At 43.2% G+C, this 17,819-nt stretch overlaps 1 protein-coding gene across 1 annotated transcript in view; it reads left to right on the forward strand.

Moving 5' to 3' along the window:
* Positions 1-1,145: 1,145 nt before the first annotated feature.
* The window catches only part of LOC106887794 (heparan-sulfate 6-O-sulfotransferase 1-like), a 46,554-nt gene continuing 29,880 nt past the window's right edge, over positions 1,146-17,819 (forward strand). The window contains exon 1 of the mRNA XM_014941528.1: positions 1,146-1,786. Coding sequence (XP_014797014.1) covers positions 1,269-1,786 — 518 coding nt within the window. The 5' untranslated portion in view covers positions 1,146-1,268. The remainder of the gene's footprint in view (positions 1,787-17,819) is intronic.

Raw genomic sequence — 17,819 nt, forward strand, 5'->3', positions numbered from 1 at the left:
AGTGCTAACATCTACTTGTGACTTCTATTTTAAAGAGCACCAGGAACTTAAGAAAAACGTCACTGATAGCAGTAATTACAGGAGAGGTGGTATTTCACTTAGAGATTTGTTGCTAGAAATTAACAATTGTTTATATTATTAATTCTGAATAAGCAATAACTGATGTCTAGATGAAGTGCCAGGACAACTGCCATTGCGCTGACCCTCCTTCAGCTCTTTGACACGGGGCCATGTTTCACCCTCTCTTTACAGGCAGTGGGGAGAGCCACCAGAGGATGATTTTCGGGGGTCTCCTGGACACTTGGTGGCAGCGACCTATGTCTGCCTTTCGGCACCTGGCTGACAGACCAACCACCAGACCCTTCCTGCATCTTCTGGAGAGGACCCAGGTGGGGTAAGGTGGTTGTAAGCACACTGTCCCCACGTGCTGCTCCTGGCAGCAGCATCTCACCCTGCTAACTGCTGCCCTGCAGAGGATGCTGCCGGCAGCCAGATCCACACCTGGTGGTGGCTCCCGGCTCCTCCAGTGCTCTCCTTCATTTGGGAGATCACGGTACAGCACAGGGATTCTGCAGGGGTGGAATTGTGCCCGACAGCTCAGCAGAAAGCATTTTGCTGGGAAAGTTTTCTGTAAATAACACCTCTGTTGGGGTTTTGCCTCAACTTCACCTATTATTATTATTTCCAAATGATGTGGCCGATGGTGTGCCTGCTGCTCAGACATGCTCCTCCTCTGTGTGACCAGAGCATTTTTCCCTGTTGCATCCAGTCGCAACCGAAGGCTTGTGGTGTCCCACGCGGCGGCCGCAGACACACGTGGGAAGCCCTAGTCCTATTTCCATGCAAATTTTCCTCTTCCTAATAACTGCGGTCTCAAAAAGGGGAGCGGAAACGCAGCCCCCCGGGAGCGCCGAGGCTCCCTGTGCGGGGTGACAGAGGGTGGGGCCCGCAGCCGGGGGGCCGGCGGAGCGGTGCCGGGGGGGAGCCGAGGGTTGCGGGCGCAGTGCGGGCCCGCTCGGTGCGTGTGTGTGTGTGTGTGTGTATGTGTGTGTGTGTGCCCGCAGCCGGGCGGGCTCGGGGCGGCGCGGGCGGCGGCGCTGTGCATGCCGGGCGCGGGGCGGCGCGGGCAGGAAGCGCTCGGCTCTTGCTCCGGGGAGCAGCGCGGGGGGGGGAGGCGGCTGGCACAGGCGCCCGGTTCCGCCGCCCGCCCGCCCCCCGGCACCGCCGCCGTCTGCCCAAGCGCTGGCAGCCCCGGGAGATGGTGACACATGAAGCGTGCGGGAAGGACCATGGTTGAGAGGACCAGCAAGTTCTTGCTGATCGTGGCCGTCTCGGTGTGCTTCATGCTTATCCTGTACCAGTACGTGGGGCCGGGGCTGAGCCTGGGTTCCCCCAGCGGCCGCTCCTATTCGGAGGAGCTGGACCTCTTCCCCACGCCGGACCCGCACTACGTGAAGAAGTACTACTTCCCCGTGCGGGAGCTGGAGCGGGAGCTCGCCTTCGACATGAAGGGCGAGGACGTGATCGTCTTCCTGCACATCCAGAAGACCGGCGGCACCACCTTCGGCCGCCACCTGGTGCAAAACGTGCGGCTGGAGGTGCCCTGCGATTGCCGGCCCGGGCAGAAGAAGTGCACCTGCTACCGCCCCAACCGCCGGGAGACCTGGCTCTTCTCCCGCTTCTCCACGGGCTGGAGCTGCGGGCTACACGCCGACTGGACCGAGCTCACCAACTGCGTGCCCGGAGTGCTGGACCGCCGGGAGAGCGCCGCCGCCAAGACGCCCAGGTACCCACCGACCCGCCGCCTTCTCCCCCCTGCCCCGCCGCCCCGAGCCCTGCCGCTGCTGAGCACACACACATACACACACACACACCCCGGTGCCTTGCAGCCTGCTGCTAACCAGCCCTGCCCCAACCTGCCCCCAACCTTTCCTCAGCCGGTTCACCTGTCCTCCCCTCCCGCCCTCCAGGCTGTGCCCTGCGCTTTCCCTCTGCATTCCCAGGCAAATAACGCTGCTCTTTCCCTCCCACGTACCCGGTGCGCTGCACCCTCAGCCCGTGCTCTTCTGCTCTAGCAGCCTCTCTGGACCCCCTATGTGTTTGTGCTGCTTACTCTCTTTTCTAAACATTGTCTTCATCTCAGACCTTGCTTGCCACCTTTTCGTACCCGTTACACCTTACCCTAGTTTTAAGCTTGTCTTTGTAATCAGCCGTGCCCTAACCTGTGCACCCCTTTGCCTCCAGCTGGAATTGTTCTCCAGTGCAACTGAGGGGAGGCTCACCACGCCACACCGCCAGTCCTCATGCTCACCCCCTTGGTTTACCCCCCACTAGTCTGCCTGATAGTTTTTTTGCACGTTGCAGAAAACATGCCTTAAACACCCTGTTTATCTGGAGGGAGACCTGAGGTGATATCTTTTAGGAAAAGGAGCTGCCTTGTACGTGTTCCTTGTGTCTCCCTCATCTGTGCATCAGGAGAGAGGGAGAGCCATCCTAAAGCACCCCTCAGTGCATCCCTGTTGAATACCCAGTCTGTTTCTGCCCTCTTATCCCATCATTTCTCTATGTTGGTCTCTCTCTAAATGATAAGCTTCAGAGGAATTTTCCGTTTGAAGTACTCTGATAAAGACACAGTGGCTTATATTAAGATCTCCGAAGATTATGTTCTTTTAGCTTAATATATCTCTGTGTCTTTCATTTCAGGAGACAGGTTTTTTAATTGATCGCTATTTTTTAACACCACACACACCTCCCTTGATATATCAGTGTTTTTATTACGGCACTTTGTAATCTGTTTGCCTTAAAGTTTCATTCTTAAGGGCGTCCAAGATCTTATGCTAACATTTGCTTATGCCATACGCTTTATTTATATGCATATTGTTAATACCATATATAATCCCTTTAGTGAAAAGTGGCCTTTAAGAAAGTATGTTTTAGCATCATAAGTGTTTTTTCTCTGCGTTTTTTAAAAGGGATTTTTAATCATTTTTCTTTCACGGGAGCTGAGTGTGATTGCCAGGGTTCTTTATTGTCTCTGTCATGATTGCTGCTGTTTTCAACCCGTTTTGGTGTTAGTCATCCAAGTACTGTGCTCAGATTGCTGCTCCTGGGTCAGGCAGCATGATAGCAAACTGAAGTATGTATCTAAAGGGCTGAGTATTTAGGCTTTCCTGCGGTCTCTTATTTTATTAATTAGGTGCTTGAAAACACCTATAAGTAAAATATCCTCAGCCCATTGGTCGCTGTTGAGATTTCAGTGAAGTCTTGTCAGTAAGAATGCACGAAGTTCAAATCGGATTTAAAAAAGAAACAAAAAATTATCCATTTTGTGAACCTTGGTACTTCCCTAGCAAACCATTAACCTTATATAAAGACCTGTGTAGTTTTATGAATTGTCTTGTCTGCTTCTGTTGGCAATTTTGTACTAAAATCTGTGATGTGTTCAATATTAGCTATCTCATCCTATTTAGCAGTTGTTTGTTGGGGTCTTTTTATTAGTTACATGAGAACAGGGCACTTCACATTGGGAAGTAGTAATTAAATTCTTTACTGTAAGTCATAGGAAGTTGAGAACCAGAAGCCTATTGCCTTATGTCAAATGCTTGTAAATAAGATTTTCTTTGCCATTTGTTTTGGAACATCAGGAACTATATGCTTCTATATACTTCTTAACTGTCTTGATTTTGGATGTGCAGGAAAAATAATTAATCCTGCCCCATTCCCTCATGTCTGCATATCCAAAAATAGTTTTCTTTACTTGTAGTCTCTTTACTTCCCTTAAATCTAAATTAGAACTTCATTTTCAGCAGATTTCATAAGAGCTATGATGTGGAAGTTTTAGATAATCCAAGGTTTATCGCCTTGGTCTTTTAGTCAAAAAGCAGTATTTCTTATTCATTGTATCCTGAGGATGGTTTTGGTGCAATGAGCAGCTGCTGGGTATGTTAATAATACTGTCCTAGGATACTGCTCTGTTCTACTGCAGTCCAGTTTAGTAGGCACTTTCTCCAAACTATTATTTATTTCATGTCTAAGAAAATTGGGAATAAGAGACAGGCAATGCTTTTGTAAAATAAGAATTGATGGATTGTCTTTGTTAGGTAAGGGATAGTCTTGTATTATGTGTCTCACACTAAGAGCAATATAACTTCATTTCTCTGTAGTGAGTGTTGCATCTCCTGCGTTGAAACAGGACGTGTTTTTACATAAGGCATGTGTTGGAGAGGCTACTGTTTTATAATAGAACTGAACTATGAAAATCTCTTTCTCTTTCAAAAGAAAAAAAAAAGAAAAAGGAGCAGCAAACAGCCATTCAATCAGGGTTCCCTCAGATTTAAATGTTATCCACTCTGGATTTTGGAGTACAGTCTTCAAATTCAGATTTTAAAGCTAATGTACTGGCCTCTGCCTCTGCTACTTAATTCAAAGTTTAAACTTTTGTTCTTCTAACTATATGTTTATGCCCCAAAACAAAACAGCTGACTTGTGATTACAAATAAATCTGCCTTCCAGTGAATGTTGGAAAGCATGAAGGTCATTCAGCATTGCCCACATGTACAAATCATGAGTTTAAAGCTGTTAACTTTGTAAGGAATGCAGTTTTATCACTGCACAGTGCCCTATTGCACCGCATTCCATAACCTGCGCATGGTACATAAATTTACAATGCAATTGCTCTTTTTATTGTTCTTCTGTTCTGTGTTAGTCTTAATGATTAGGAGCCCTAGATTGCCAAAGACTGCAATTTTATTTTTTTCTTTCTTCTTCTTTCTTTCTCTCTTTTGCACTGATATAGTAAGAAGTTAGAGATGGGTGTTTTAGCTCTGGTAGGTCAGCACTCCTTCAAAAAAACAACAACCCAACAAACTACTGGTTCTCATCCCCTTCTTCTCCCCCCCATCCCCCCCCCGCGTTAGTGACTTCCCCTGTTTTGTATTCAAAAGACTTCTGGACAAGCACTTCTTGAAGCAAATGTTATGTTTTATACACAGCCAGTAAAAGCAAGAGATTGATTTGTTTGGGGGCTGTAAAACTTGGGACTCCAAGGAACTCTGAAGCTGGCTCTGTTTATCAGTGAAGTCACTCAGCTACAGTTCTCTTCGTGGCTTTAGTAGAGGGCAAATTCCAAGATTTTGGGAATGGAGGCCTATTTATTCCTTGTACTGTTAGGCATAAATAACTGCTGGAAGAGACTTGGTTTTGTTTTGTTTTTTTTTTTAAATCAAACAGATAATACTAGGCTGTGTGCTTTGAGTCATCATGATGATATTTCAGAAAGCAGAGGCTAAGCAGTGTCTGTGAACTGCTCCCTTAGATTTATCTCACCTAAAACTGCAAGAGATCTAATCTCTTCTGTTGGTTCTGAAAAAAAGCCAAACCTCTCTGTCAGCCCAGTTATTTAATTTGGCTTCCAGAATTAGAAAAATCTATGAAGTGATCCACTAGTAACTTGTCCGTCTCCTGTGTTAAAGGACTGGATGAAAGCCCCTGGAGGAAATGTAATTTCAGTGCCTTTCTTGCTGCATCCTCCTTCTGTGCTCCCAACACAAGAGCAGAGCTGGGTGTTCTGAAGTTGTCCTTGTAGGACACTTCATGCGTGAGCTCGACTCTAATGGAAGGTGCTGCAGGAACATTAAACAGATTACACTGAAGGAGTTCTACATGCTTCCTCTAGCACTTCTCAAAAAAATAAAACCAAAAAAACAAACCTACCCCAAACAGCCTGGGCTTTGTAGCCATCCTGCCAGTTTCTTCTGTCTCATGAAAACAAGAGCATCTAAGCTGGCGTTCTCCTGAAGAGACGTTATTCACGTGGAGAGGACTTTAAGGCATACAGCTCCTTTAAAAATACATTCCGTGCCAGCTGCCTGTTGCTGTGGAGAACTCGTGTGCTTGGAAGAGTGTTGGAAGGGCATTGCTGGCTCTCTGCTCCCCCAGCTCACACGCATGCTCTGCTTTCTGTTATTCTCTTTCAAGCACCAGGTATATGGTGGGGTATTTTATTTTTAATGAGCCACCTGAAGACACTAAGCTTAGTCTTGCGTTTGTGTGTGTGTTTCTGTGCTAGTCTGTCATAGAAGTATGGTTTCCGAGTTCATCTATGGACAAAAAACTTGACAGAAGTATTTCTTTGTGATTTTAAAAGCATGTGCACCCTGCCAGTTTCAGTATTCTTTCTCTAGATTTTATATGCTTTAGAAATCAAAATTGTAATCCGTATACTTTTTTTTAATGTAAGAAATCTATGGCGGGTTGATAAAGCCTGCAGTTAAACAGATAGTCCAGGTTTTAGAATCTCTCTGATAAGCTATTTAGAGCTTATGTTTTGGGTTGGTGGTTTGTTGGGGTTTTTTGTTGTTTCTTTTTTAACAAAACACAATTAACAGGGCTCAGCAGTTTGTTGGTTTGATTTTTCTGAAGTGTGAACTTTCACAGCTTCCAACCACATATCTGTCCCTTTGCAGGGATCTGTTCTTGATGAGGTTTTTATTATATGTGTGCTTAGGAGCTGCAGAGACACGTTGTCAAGAGACCAACTGTTTGAGAATGAAAGGCTTTACCAAATCGTTTTTATAATATTAGCACTTTTAAGAAGCTTAGGTTTATCATTCTTGGTGGATCTGTGTGTGCTGGGGGTTGTGAAATACCTGTCTGTGGGGAGTAAGGGGCAGTTTTTCCACTCACCAGTTCAGCTCAGACTAGTTTCTGTTAAGGAGTGGTGGGGAAGTATTAATATAAACCTTTTTTCAGTAGCCTGATTATTCTCTTGGATCCATAGCATGTGGAGTATTATAAAGCCTGCTGGTCTGATATGAAACTTCTTGCATTCACTGGTGCTTGCCCACAAAGCCAGGTTGGTTTTTCAGAGCCGGGCAATTCTGAGAGGCTGGATAGTTTTGCAGTGAAAATCTTTAAATTTGACATAGTAACTAAAAGTAGGTGAAAGTTGGAACTCTTCAAACAGCTGCCTTCAGGTTGAGGTACTATATTTATCTGCGTTTACGGCTTTTGGCTAGTACACCAGGTTTAATTACTCTTACTATTTTTTTTTTATTTTGCTGGCAAAGCAAAAGGATGTGTCCTTAGATATGTCCTTGCTTGAGTGTATACTTAGACTAACCTGATTTTGCAAAACTATGCGTTTGGCTGTTTTTCATTAATCTTTAAACAAAAGTTGTGTCATGACATAGTAATTTTGTTTCTCTGCTTAGAAGTTTGCAAACACTCTTTACCCAGACCTCAGAGTTTGCCTTTTTGCCCTTATCCTTTCCCACTCTACAAATAAAAATGTAGTGCTATTCTGAGTAAAATCTTTGATAATCGCCTTTTTGTTTTTTAACCCAACAGTTCAGAAATAATTACTTTTAAAGAGCTGACTCAATGTTATTAATGACTGAACTGGGTGCTTTCATATATGCTCCCAGTCCAAGGACAGTCTTTAAGGAATGGTCCACTGTGAATGCCCAGCTGATGTGTTCCACCACCCGAGTGTCTGCAAAGCTTTGGAGGTTAATTACTTAGAAATTACAGTTTGTAACACTTTGTGAAGGGTCCTGTTTTGTCGGTTTGAAATGGCGAGTAGAGGGCTTGTTCTCTGTCACTCATTGAGCAATTTTAGTGTGCATGTATCTCTTCCAAAATAACGGGATCTTGAGCAATGCCACCTTGTGACCTTTATGTCGCATCTTGGGAGAAATCCGTGTTTAAGAAAATGGGAGTTCATGAGCAGTGTAGGGGCTTTAGGTGAAAAGGACCCTGTGATCTGCAAGTCTGGGAGTTTGATGTGGTGTGATAGAACTTAAGTGATGCAGCCTTACCTGGTGTGAAAGGGTGGGACGTGCCTGGGGATGCGTCTTGAGGCCTCTTTCCCGCAAAGGACCGGTGAAGGTCTTTCGTTGGATATTAGGATGTGAACTGGAAGAGGTCATATTACGTCTTAAGAAAGCACTGCTAGAGGGGATTATGTTATAACTTGGAGATTATTACAATGCTGCCTTCCCTCTGGGCCATCTGTTTCTTCTAGGAAGAAGGAAGAGATTAGCCTCCTCTTGTGGCCTCTTCCTTCATTGATTTGCAGGGTTAGACTTAATGGGTTTGGTCAGCTGTCAGCAGAAGCTTTTGGCTGCCTGTCACAGAAATTGGAGGAGTGTAACCCAGGACCTGTTTGCTAGAAAGCAATTCAGGATGTGCGGGCCTGGAGTTATTTAAGAAAACTTCATTGAGTTCATTTCATAAGTGAAATTGATGTTGTGCCTTATCTGAGTCATATTTGTATGCAATGCCCACACTTCCTCTCTCGTCAAGAGTCCTAGATGACTCTTTGCCAAAGTGTTCCTCACCCAAATGTTAGTCACAACAGTGACAAGCAGAGCCACAGAAGAATCATGATAGAGAGTAGTCAAAGGGGCTGTGGTTGGGGCTGTGGTATTCTAGGTACTTTGACCTGGGAACAGAGTGACTGTACAGATAGAACACACCTGATACTAAACTCAGTTAGGAATATCTGATTTCTTGAATGTATCACACATGTTCTGAGTCTCCCTGCTGTAAATCCTGCTGTCTTTTCAAAAAGTGGGAAAAGAGGATGGACAATTGCCTTCAGTCGGTCGTAGAACCAAGATCACTGCTTTGAGTCTCTTTATTTTAGACTTCCACTTACTTGGCAGTACCTTTACCAAATCTGTTGTAGAAATGCTTTAAATAGGTGATATTTTGTCAGTAAACACTTGAGCTTCTGCTTGCTTTAGAAAGCCAAAGTGGCATAGTCTAATGCCACAAAGCTTATCTTTGTTTATGCTTGTATTGCCAGGAAATATTAGAGCAGAGAGAAATTTTCCATTATTGACTGAAATTGCACTTTGTCAAGCAAAGAGGAAGCATGGTCTTTAATTCCTAATAATCACAAGTGTGATAGTCTGCTGAGTCAGGATTTTTTGAAGGAGTCTTGCTTGGTGTGCATGGAAGGGAATGGTACTTAAAACTCAGAAGCAAATGTCTTCCTAAACAAAGATGTTAGTGCTGCTGTGTTGAAAGAGTGTATGAACACAGGAGGAACACAGAGCTGAAGTAGTCCATTACAAATCCTCTTGTTTCTGAAATGGTGGTTGACCTTAAAAACAAATAAACAAAAAAATCTCGACTTTTTCTAAAGGAATTAAAGTAAGAATTGATGAGGAAAAAATAACAACTAGCATAGATTCAAGGCCACGCAGTTTCTGTAATCACTATTTGATGTATTTTTGTTCGCCCTTCTATTTCCGTAACAGAGTACTCTGCTGAAAATCCAGTCTGAGAATCTCTCTGAAGAGTCCTTTGGAGATTATTGTCACAGAGACACAAAGAGCCTTAAACACCTCTGTAGTCTGTAGTGTGTCGAGTTTCAGATCTGAAGAGGATGCTTCAGATACTCTCGTGTGTTACTACCAAAGGAGGAGCTATTTACCAATGCATGGCTACTGGAACCTTAGCTATCTCGTGACTGGAAAAAATGTTTTCAGGAATCACAGAAAGGTCCATGCAGAGAGAGGTCGACAAATGAAAAGCACATCATACACTTAATAGGGTTTAGTTGTTCCTACTGGTATTAAATGGCGTACAGCCGTTGTCCTTTCTGTGCTTAGCCTCAGGAGTATGATGTACTGAGTGCTGCTTCATCCCTACAAACTGCTGAGTAGAGCTAAGGACATGAAATATTCTGGGGCATCTTTGTTCCAGTGATGCATCCAGAAAGGATTAAGAGGCTCCTGTTGTCCAACGCTAACTGTAACCTGAATTTCTTAGCAGTCCTAGTTATATGGCTCTCTCACCTGCGTATTTCAAAGCCTCTTACAAAGTATATAGTAAATAGTACCTGGTGTTATTCATTCACAGCCTAAACCAGCTCTTAAGTGGTCTGTCTTAAAGCTGTCTTTGACCATAAATCGCAGACTTACATGTTCATGTACAGATCCTTCCTGCCCAGTGACTTTGTCTCTTTCAGAAGCAACTAGTTTCTTAGCATGTTATTACTTTGCTCTGTACTTCCCTTCCTTCCACCCTATTAGTGGTAAATTCTACATAATAGCTCACCTATGTTTTTATAGAGGAAATATTTCACAATTTCCTGCCAATTTAAACAAGAAAACAGTGATTTGCAATTAGCTTTTTATGGTCTGACTCTTGTGTTTTGCTTCATAACTAATCTCCAGCCTATTAAGCAGAAATTCTTTGATTACACCTCACTGCAGATTGAAATATTATCATTCCTTTTATGGACCTCTTCTATGCGAGGGCTGAGACCTCGGAGCTTCCTGAGCCACCTTTGCATTTTTGTTTTTAAAAATACACCAAATTTCCTTCTGGGGTAATGCTGATTTTGAAGTACTAACTAAGGGGATTTAAGATGTTCTGGCCAAATAGCATTGCGTAGTTTCAAAACGCCTGGTGACTTTTCATTGTCTAATTGTGGATAAGTCAAAAGGGGCCTGGTTTCTGGACAAGTGCTAAAGAGGTGAAAGTGCTGCCTTCCAAAAACTCCTTCCACATATTGGAATTGCTCTACATTTTAGTTCTTGTGTTAATTAGACATACACATATATAAGATACCTGATTACAGGGAAATATTCAGTGGCTTTTGAAAGAAGACTTTGTGAAGAGTGTGCATTGTTCTTTCCTTTTCTTATCTTTAACAGCTTAAAGAAAAAAAGTCTTTTTTCGTCTTTTTTCCTTTCAGGTCTCTCAGAAAATGTAAGTGTCCAAACAAATGCTGTAAAAATAGAATTGACTTTTTTTGTTTAAACTAACAGCTCTTGCTGCTGTGGCCCCCTTGCTCTCAGTAAAGATTTTAGCTGGGGTACCTGTGACCCTATATCAAAGCCTTGGGAAAGAAATCAATGCCTGGTAGCTAAGACAAACAGCAGCAGCGTGCTGACTCACCACTTTCCTGACAGGTTTTGCTTTCCTAGAGGAGATGGGGGAAAGTACAAGGAGCACAAGAATCTCAGAGTATAATCATAATCAGTCAACCATCCCTTCAACCATGCCTTAAATCATAAAAGACTGGATTACCTTCTTCTGTTCTTTGCCTCTTTCTCGTCTCTTTCTTGCCACCCGTACCTTTTTTTAGGTCTTTGAAAGAGAAAAGACAGATGTGGCTTGGGTAGTTCTGCAAGGAGGAAGATTGAACAGATTTATCCTGTCTGCTGAAGCAAGTACAGTAGGAGTCATTTAGATGAAAAACCTCGTTAAGGGAAATACTTCATCCATTGTATACTGTACAGAAAAGCCGGTACATATGCACAGGAGCCCTTTCAGATAAGGAAATGCCTCAGCATCTTTTCTAGGGGAACAAAACTGGAATTTCTCGTTCCAAGGATCTGAGTGGAGTTTCCATCACTGATTATACTGTTGCGGTTGGTGGTATTATTGGCAACACATCCAAAATAAATCAGCTTGAGCCTTTCTTTGTCCTGAAGTATTCTTTTGATTTATTTGACCACATTTCCGTATGTTTAAAAATGACGGCATCTTTCCAGTGTGTACATCACCTGACTCCAGTAGAGCCTTAGACCAGGCCAAAGACTTCACCATTAATTTCAACACTATTGTAGTGAGATCCTGCATTTTTAACAGCCATATTGTGTTACATGTATCAGAATTCCTACTATTGCTACTGGTAGCTTTGATTTTGAAATGTAATATTATGCTAAAGGCTAATGACTGAATATTACCCTTCTTCATTCAAGCCGTTATTTGAGCACAGCATTTAATCCTGCTCACTCTTTTATAGTTTGCAGGCAGGCTTTGTCTAAGCAGTGTGTTATTTCTTCACAAGATCTGAACAGCATTTATTTTCTGTCCTCTGAACTAACGCTTTCCTCCAGGCTGGCATCTTCTTGTGCCTTGGTTACTTCAATACTATCTTCCTAAACTGGATAAATTTTCCTCTGTCAATTTAGAGATCTGTTCCTGCCTAACTCTTCTCACTCTCCTAAGTTACGAGAAGTAGGACTTGAGCTCTGAATCAGCCAGTGGTCCCCACTTCCATCAGGCAAATTCTGTCACACTCTCTAATATGCCCAATTTCCTTAGATAGGGAGAAGCTTCCTGTGTTGAAATGTGAAGTTCCTTGGTGGTTGTTCATAACTGAGAGCTCATAGACCTGCACGTCCCATGTTTTCCATGTTTAATTCAAGAGACTTCTTCTGATGAAGAAGATGGTGGTACTCCAGCACTGTGAACCCCGCGTATTCCAGAATTGGGAAGAAAACCCAGCCCATTCAACTATTTTGAGATGCTGGTTGTGTCTTGAGATTTTTATTTAGGTTTTCTTTTTGTTCTGATCCTTGCAGAGCCCCTTTTTTTAATAGGTCAGAAAGCTTTAGGCGTGCAAGACATGACTCTGCCAACATCAGAAACAACCGTTCGTCTCAACAGTCAAATTTAATACAGTCAATACACTCAAATCTTTTGAGTGAGGTATTACCGTCTTAGGATGAGCCTCTTAACAGTACTCAAAAAGGGTTGTTTTTGTGACTTTTACTAAATTGGATGAAGCCAACACCTATTTATGCAACCAGTCATACGTAGCAAACACATGTATTACAGAAACTCAAAATTAGCCAATTACTATTTTCAGCAGTTACACTTTAATAGCCGGTTACCAATTTTCAGCCCCGAGTGTTCAGAAGTCAGTCAGGCTCCAAGCAGATGAGTTTTTTTCCTTTTTTTTAAAGAAAATGCCAGCTCCAAATATTCAACTTATTAAAAATCACCAAAAGATACATCATTTTAAAAAATAACCCTGTTGTTGACTGTTTCTAATAGGAGAGGGCCAACTATAGGTGGCCTCTTAGTTGTGACTTGGGTATGTCAAGAAGGAACTGAAGCACAGCTGCCACAGTTCTATTAGTATGAACTCGGGTTTGGTCATGCATCATGAGGACTGATGTGACTGTCACCAAAAAGGGAGTAGCAGGGGGTTGTTCAATGGCAGGAGCAGTTGTACTTAAGTTCTGGTTGTAAATGGAGCATCTGAGGTTGGGGATAGAAAAAAAATGAGATAATCAGTCACTAGCTGAGGATGAAGACAAAAGAAGAAACCCCCCATACCTTGTGTTGACTGGGATTTTTAGGTGTTAGATGGTTTGTTAGTTACCAGATAAGCTTTTTGTTTAATAACCATAAAGTCTTTGATCTTAGTGAAGACACGGTTGGAGTTTCTTGCCCTTCTTTCCACTTCTGTAGGATTTGACTCTGAAGCTGTGTGTAACTGTTTAAAGGGATAATATTGGACTATGACATGCAAGAAAAATAACTTGAAAAGTCGAGTGTGAATAAATATAGTATGAGACAACTAGCTTAATAAATTTTAAAGGCATTCTAAAACATTTAGATCTTTAACTGGCAACTGTTAAGAATATATTTTTATAATATGATTTAGGCAGCTCCTTGGAAGAATAATTTGGCAAGTTCTGTGTAACTTGTTAACTTTTTCCTCAGTGCGTTAGCTGCCTTGAGACAACTGAGAAGGTCGTGGATTTGCCTTCAGCAGGTCTGAAGGTTCTCCATGCTGTGACACACTGCTCCCAGCACCTTCTGTGATGGAGCGATGCATTAAGGAAAGGTGTCTTTCCCTGAAAGCCTAATCAAAGCCCAAGGGAGGCCTCAAAAATCAGGATTTTGCTTATGCCAGTGGTTCTTATCTGGGTGTTAGCCTGCCCGTGACAGCAGGTCCTGGGAAGAAATATTTTTGTAGTTAGCTAAAATGTTTCCACGGTGCTTATAATGGCAGTTGTCAGCAGGAGAAATACACTTGTTTTGTCTGAATCTTTGGAAATTGGTTGATGAAAACAGTTTTGTTTACTCTAATAGGGTTTCATCAACTGGAAAGCGGTAGGAAATTGTCCATCCCATTTCCATCCCAGCAAATGGCCCGGCCAGGGGTGTGGAAGCTGTGTATTACAGAAGCTGGGTTGTTGCCCACGTCGTTAGGTACTTCAGGGAAGCTGGTAGAAACTGTTCTTACCCCGGCTGTCTGTCCTGAGCTTGCTCGGACAAGTTTTTGTGTCTGTTTGCCAAAGCTGGGACTGGGTTGTGCACACTGTTTGCACAGCCAGCTTTCATGCCACTGAACAGTAAGGTAATACATGCCTGCGGGGGGGGGCTGGGTTTTGTACCTGTTCAGCACAGGTTTTATATCCCTCCCAAACATTTCAGCTCTCAAGTGCAGGGGTTGCTTCTCTCATGACACCTGGGGGAACCGTGCGTTGTTCCCCACCCCCTGTCACCAAAGCCATTTAGAAAGGTTCTCCTTTGTGGCTCGCCCAGGGCAGCAGCAAGTGAAGGAAGCAGCACCAGCAGCAAACTCTTTTGGTGCATAAAAAAGGAAGATTATTGCTGTAGCTGGCTGTCAGTTTGTATTTGTGAATAGCCCAGACATCATCTCTAAAAGGCAGCAGAGAACTTTGCCTAATTTTCATATCCAGAGAAAGGGCTACTTGCCATCTGACCTGAAGTATTTTAAGAATAGTTGTTTTTTATTGTATTTACTGTTGCATTTATCACCTTGGAGCTCTTTTGAAATAGGTTGCCTGCACAAAAATGGAGAAATGTTTTATCCTGTTAGTTTCCCAGCCTTGAAACCACAGATGACAAAGCCATTACCTGGCAAAGGTTTGTGAGGGCTGTTGTTCTTGAAGGGCATGTACAGGGGATGTGTATGTGTGTGTACACACCGTTTCTTCAAATTCCTCTGCAGTATAACTGTTAATCCCTGTGCCACGCTGAGCTGGGATATTATGTGTTCTTTTTACAAATGCAGAAACAGAGGCAAAGGTTAAACTGCTTGCCATGGGATATGGGATGCCAAATCTAGGATTACAGTATGTGCTGCTCACACGGGTAGGTTGTGCCCCAGCACAAGGAGGGTCGCGCAGTTACCGTCTTCCCTGTCTCAGGGTCTGCTGAAGGAGTGAGCCTGGATTGGGCTGTGTAACGAGGTGATTGTGAGAAGATATTCTGCCATTCAATCAGACACTATAAGCAAAGATCTTCTAAATCAGTTTTCTAAATATCCTGAAACAAATGCAGAAGTAAATCTTCTTGCAGACTTTCCCCAGGATGACTGCTTCCATTTGGAAATAACTTCCCCCTGAGACCTTCTCACGAAAGGCCTTCTTGATGTGGGTATTTTCTTCCTTAGGCTCTAGCTAGTGTTGGAGGGGGAGGACTTGACACTTGAGGTGTAGTCGGACTATGATGACAATATAAATCATAATAGGAAGGGTGCAACGGCAATTTGTAAAACTTGCTGGATGATCAATAGTTTCTCCTGCGTGCTGTGTGGATAGAGGTTGGCCATGATAAAGCACTGGTTGCCAGTGTAACACCCAGCTGGAAATCTTGTGGAAATTGAAGGATGGATTCTCTGAACATTTGAGAGATGTGGGATGCTTGGTCTGCCAAATACTTCAGGCAGGATGAATCCACCCCTTTCCTAACTAGGACATTTCCTGACTTCTGAAGTTATTTGGGGATTGTCATGAAAAGCCTGTTTTCTGGATTGAAGCCTGGCCAATCCCAAATCTGGAAATAACTGCTCATGAGAGCAGAAAAGGCAGTTATATTTGTCAACTATACTATTGTGGGTAAGCGAGATTTAGAGACTCTTGCCTAGTGCAGAAAGGCTCGGAGAACAGCTTTCTCTTATGGAAGTCAATAGAATTACTTACATACCAAGGAATTTATATGGCTCTTTACTCCTCCTTTTCATGGGAATGTGTTTGTGTTGGGATGTTTGTGAATGTTTAAACCAAGCCAAGTTAAAATAGATGCATTAAACTCAAGCAGGATGCTATATCTGTATGAACCATGACATCTTGAATTATTCTGAAAATAATTTTGAAATCTGTGTGAAAAAAAATCCACCCTAATATAGATTGGAACCAGAGCTAGTGAATTCCAAAGGTGTCAGCTATTAAGTTCTTGGATACTTCAAGTTTTACTGTATAATGCATACTGTTGTAATATCCCTGTCTCAAAAAGAAAAACTCTCTTTTATGTGAAATGGTCTCTCTGGGGTCAGTGAGGAGAGAATACGAGGGGGAAATGACTGGGCGTTAACAACTTCCCACAGGATAAAGCACGAACAGTTCTCCCTTCAAACAAATCCAGTTACTGGGTGTGAGTAGGAACTCTGATTTCTGCAATTAAGAATACAGGCCTCATGCTCCAGAAAATAATTAAGCAAGTGTTTATAGTGGTGAGGGAACTCAGAGTAGGAGCTGGTTATACCAATTCATTCTGGTTATTGGCCTTTTTTTCCCCCTTCCTATTTATAACTAGTTTAATCATGACTAATGGCTAAAGCTAGAACTACACTACATGTCAAATAAACTTTTTTTTTCTGTGCTGCTTGATGATGCAAGTTGAAACAAAGGCCTAGTTGTTTAAGCTCCCTTTAAACTCTATAAAAGTTCACATGCTTCTAAGCTGTGCTTTTAAATCACACCTCCAAGCCTGTATGGGAAAGCTACAGGCAAGTTCTGAGAAACTCATTCTTCATTCTGTTCAGCACACGGCTGATGGTGCCACAGGAGGAGGAGGAGGAGTATAAGCAAGAGAATGGTTCTTGTAAGTGCTTTGCTTGGTTAGAGATAGAGGTGGGACCAGTGCCTTGAGGTCGTAAGGAGATATCTGGTGGCTTTTGCCCCCAGGTCACTAGATCAATGCAGAACATGCTTAATGTGCTAAAAGCTCATATCCATCTGGTAGGTACTTTCAATGCTGCTTTTAACTGACAGATGTTCCTCTGTACAAACACAACTATCTGTGAGGCACTAAATAGACCCCTGTTTCTTCTATAGTCTTAGTTGAGCATGTAAGATTGAATTAAATGGGGGAGCTGAGCGGTGTGAGTGGTTGCCTGTCTCGGAGGAGAAGTTTAATGAACATTTCTGCCATAGTCTTGAGTCAAAAGTATTTGCTGTATCTTTTGCTCGCTGCAGCAGCCTGTACCAGCGGTAGGAACCGTGCCATCGCAGTGTCAGGAGGTCGGGTACAAATGTTGCACAGAGCCTCTGTGCATTAACTCTTTCTCACACACTAGAGAAAACATCCTTTTGCAATTTTTTTTTTAAGATTTTTTTTTTCTTGTAACCATTTGGTGCCACCCCCCCTTTCCCTCTTCATCTCTTTTCCTCTATATCAGGAAAAAAAGAATTGTAACTGCAGGCACTGAGCTAACTCTCAACCTGAGAGAGAAGGAATTGGTTTATTTGGCTGGAAGCCACAGAACTAAGTGAACCTGTCACAGGATTCTTAGCCACTTATGAGAAAAGTCTGGGTTTACTTTCAACAATTTAGTAATGAAATTCAAGCACGGATCACAGTTGTGGTTCACGGTCTCAGGAGAGGTTCACTAAAGGACTTGGTTTCCAGCTCTCTCCTCAGAGCTCCCGTGGTGGTGGCCCATCCAGCTGTCGGGAGATCAGGTGTCCCGCTGAAGAGCGCTGTTGTAATATCGATCTAATCTGGAGTGGACAAAAAAGGACTCATGTCTCTGACAGAAAAAAGGGTCAGGCTCTTCGTGCAAACTTGTAGCTCGGAGCAGTTGGTTTCACTGGCAGCAAGACAGAGGAGCTGGTGCAATTAGTCTTTGTCTGGCCTTGTGTGGCAACACTACTTGGGTTTATGTGCTGCATCCGATTGCATCCTGGTAGAAAAGGCAGGCAGCAAGAGGACGCTGGAAGGAGGTACCTTAGTTCACTGGCCAAGAATCTCCATTTGCCTTCAGGCTTTTTCTGGCTTAATTTTGCAGGGCTTCAGTGAGGGTGCACTGT

Source organism: Calidris pugnax, unplaced genomic scaffold, assembly GCF_001431845.1.
Source record: "Calidris pugnax isolate Ruff unplaced genomic scaffold, ASM143184v1 scaffold117, whole genome shotgun sequence".
Taxonomy (NCBI): Eukaryota; Metazoa; Chordata; class Aves; order Charadriiformes; family Scolopacidae; genus Calidris; species Calidris pugnax.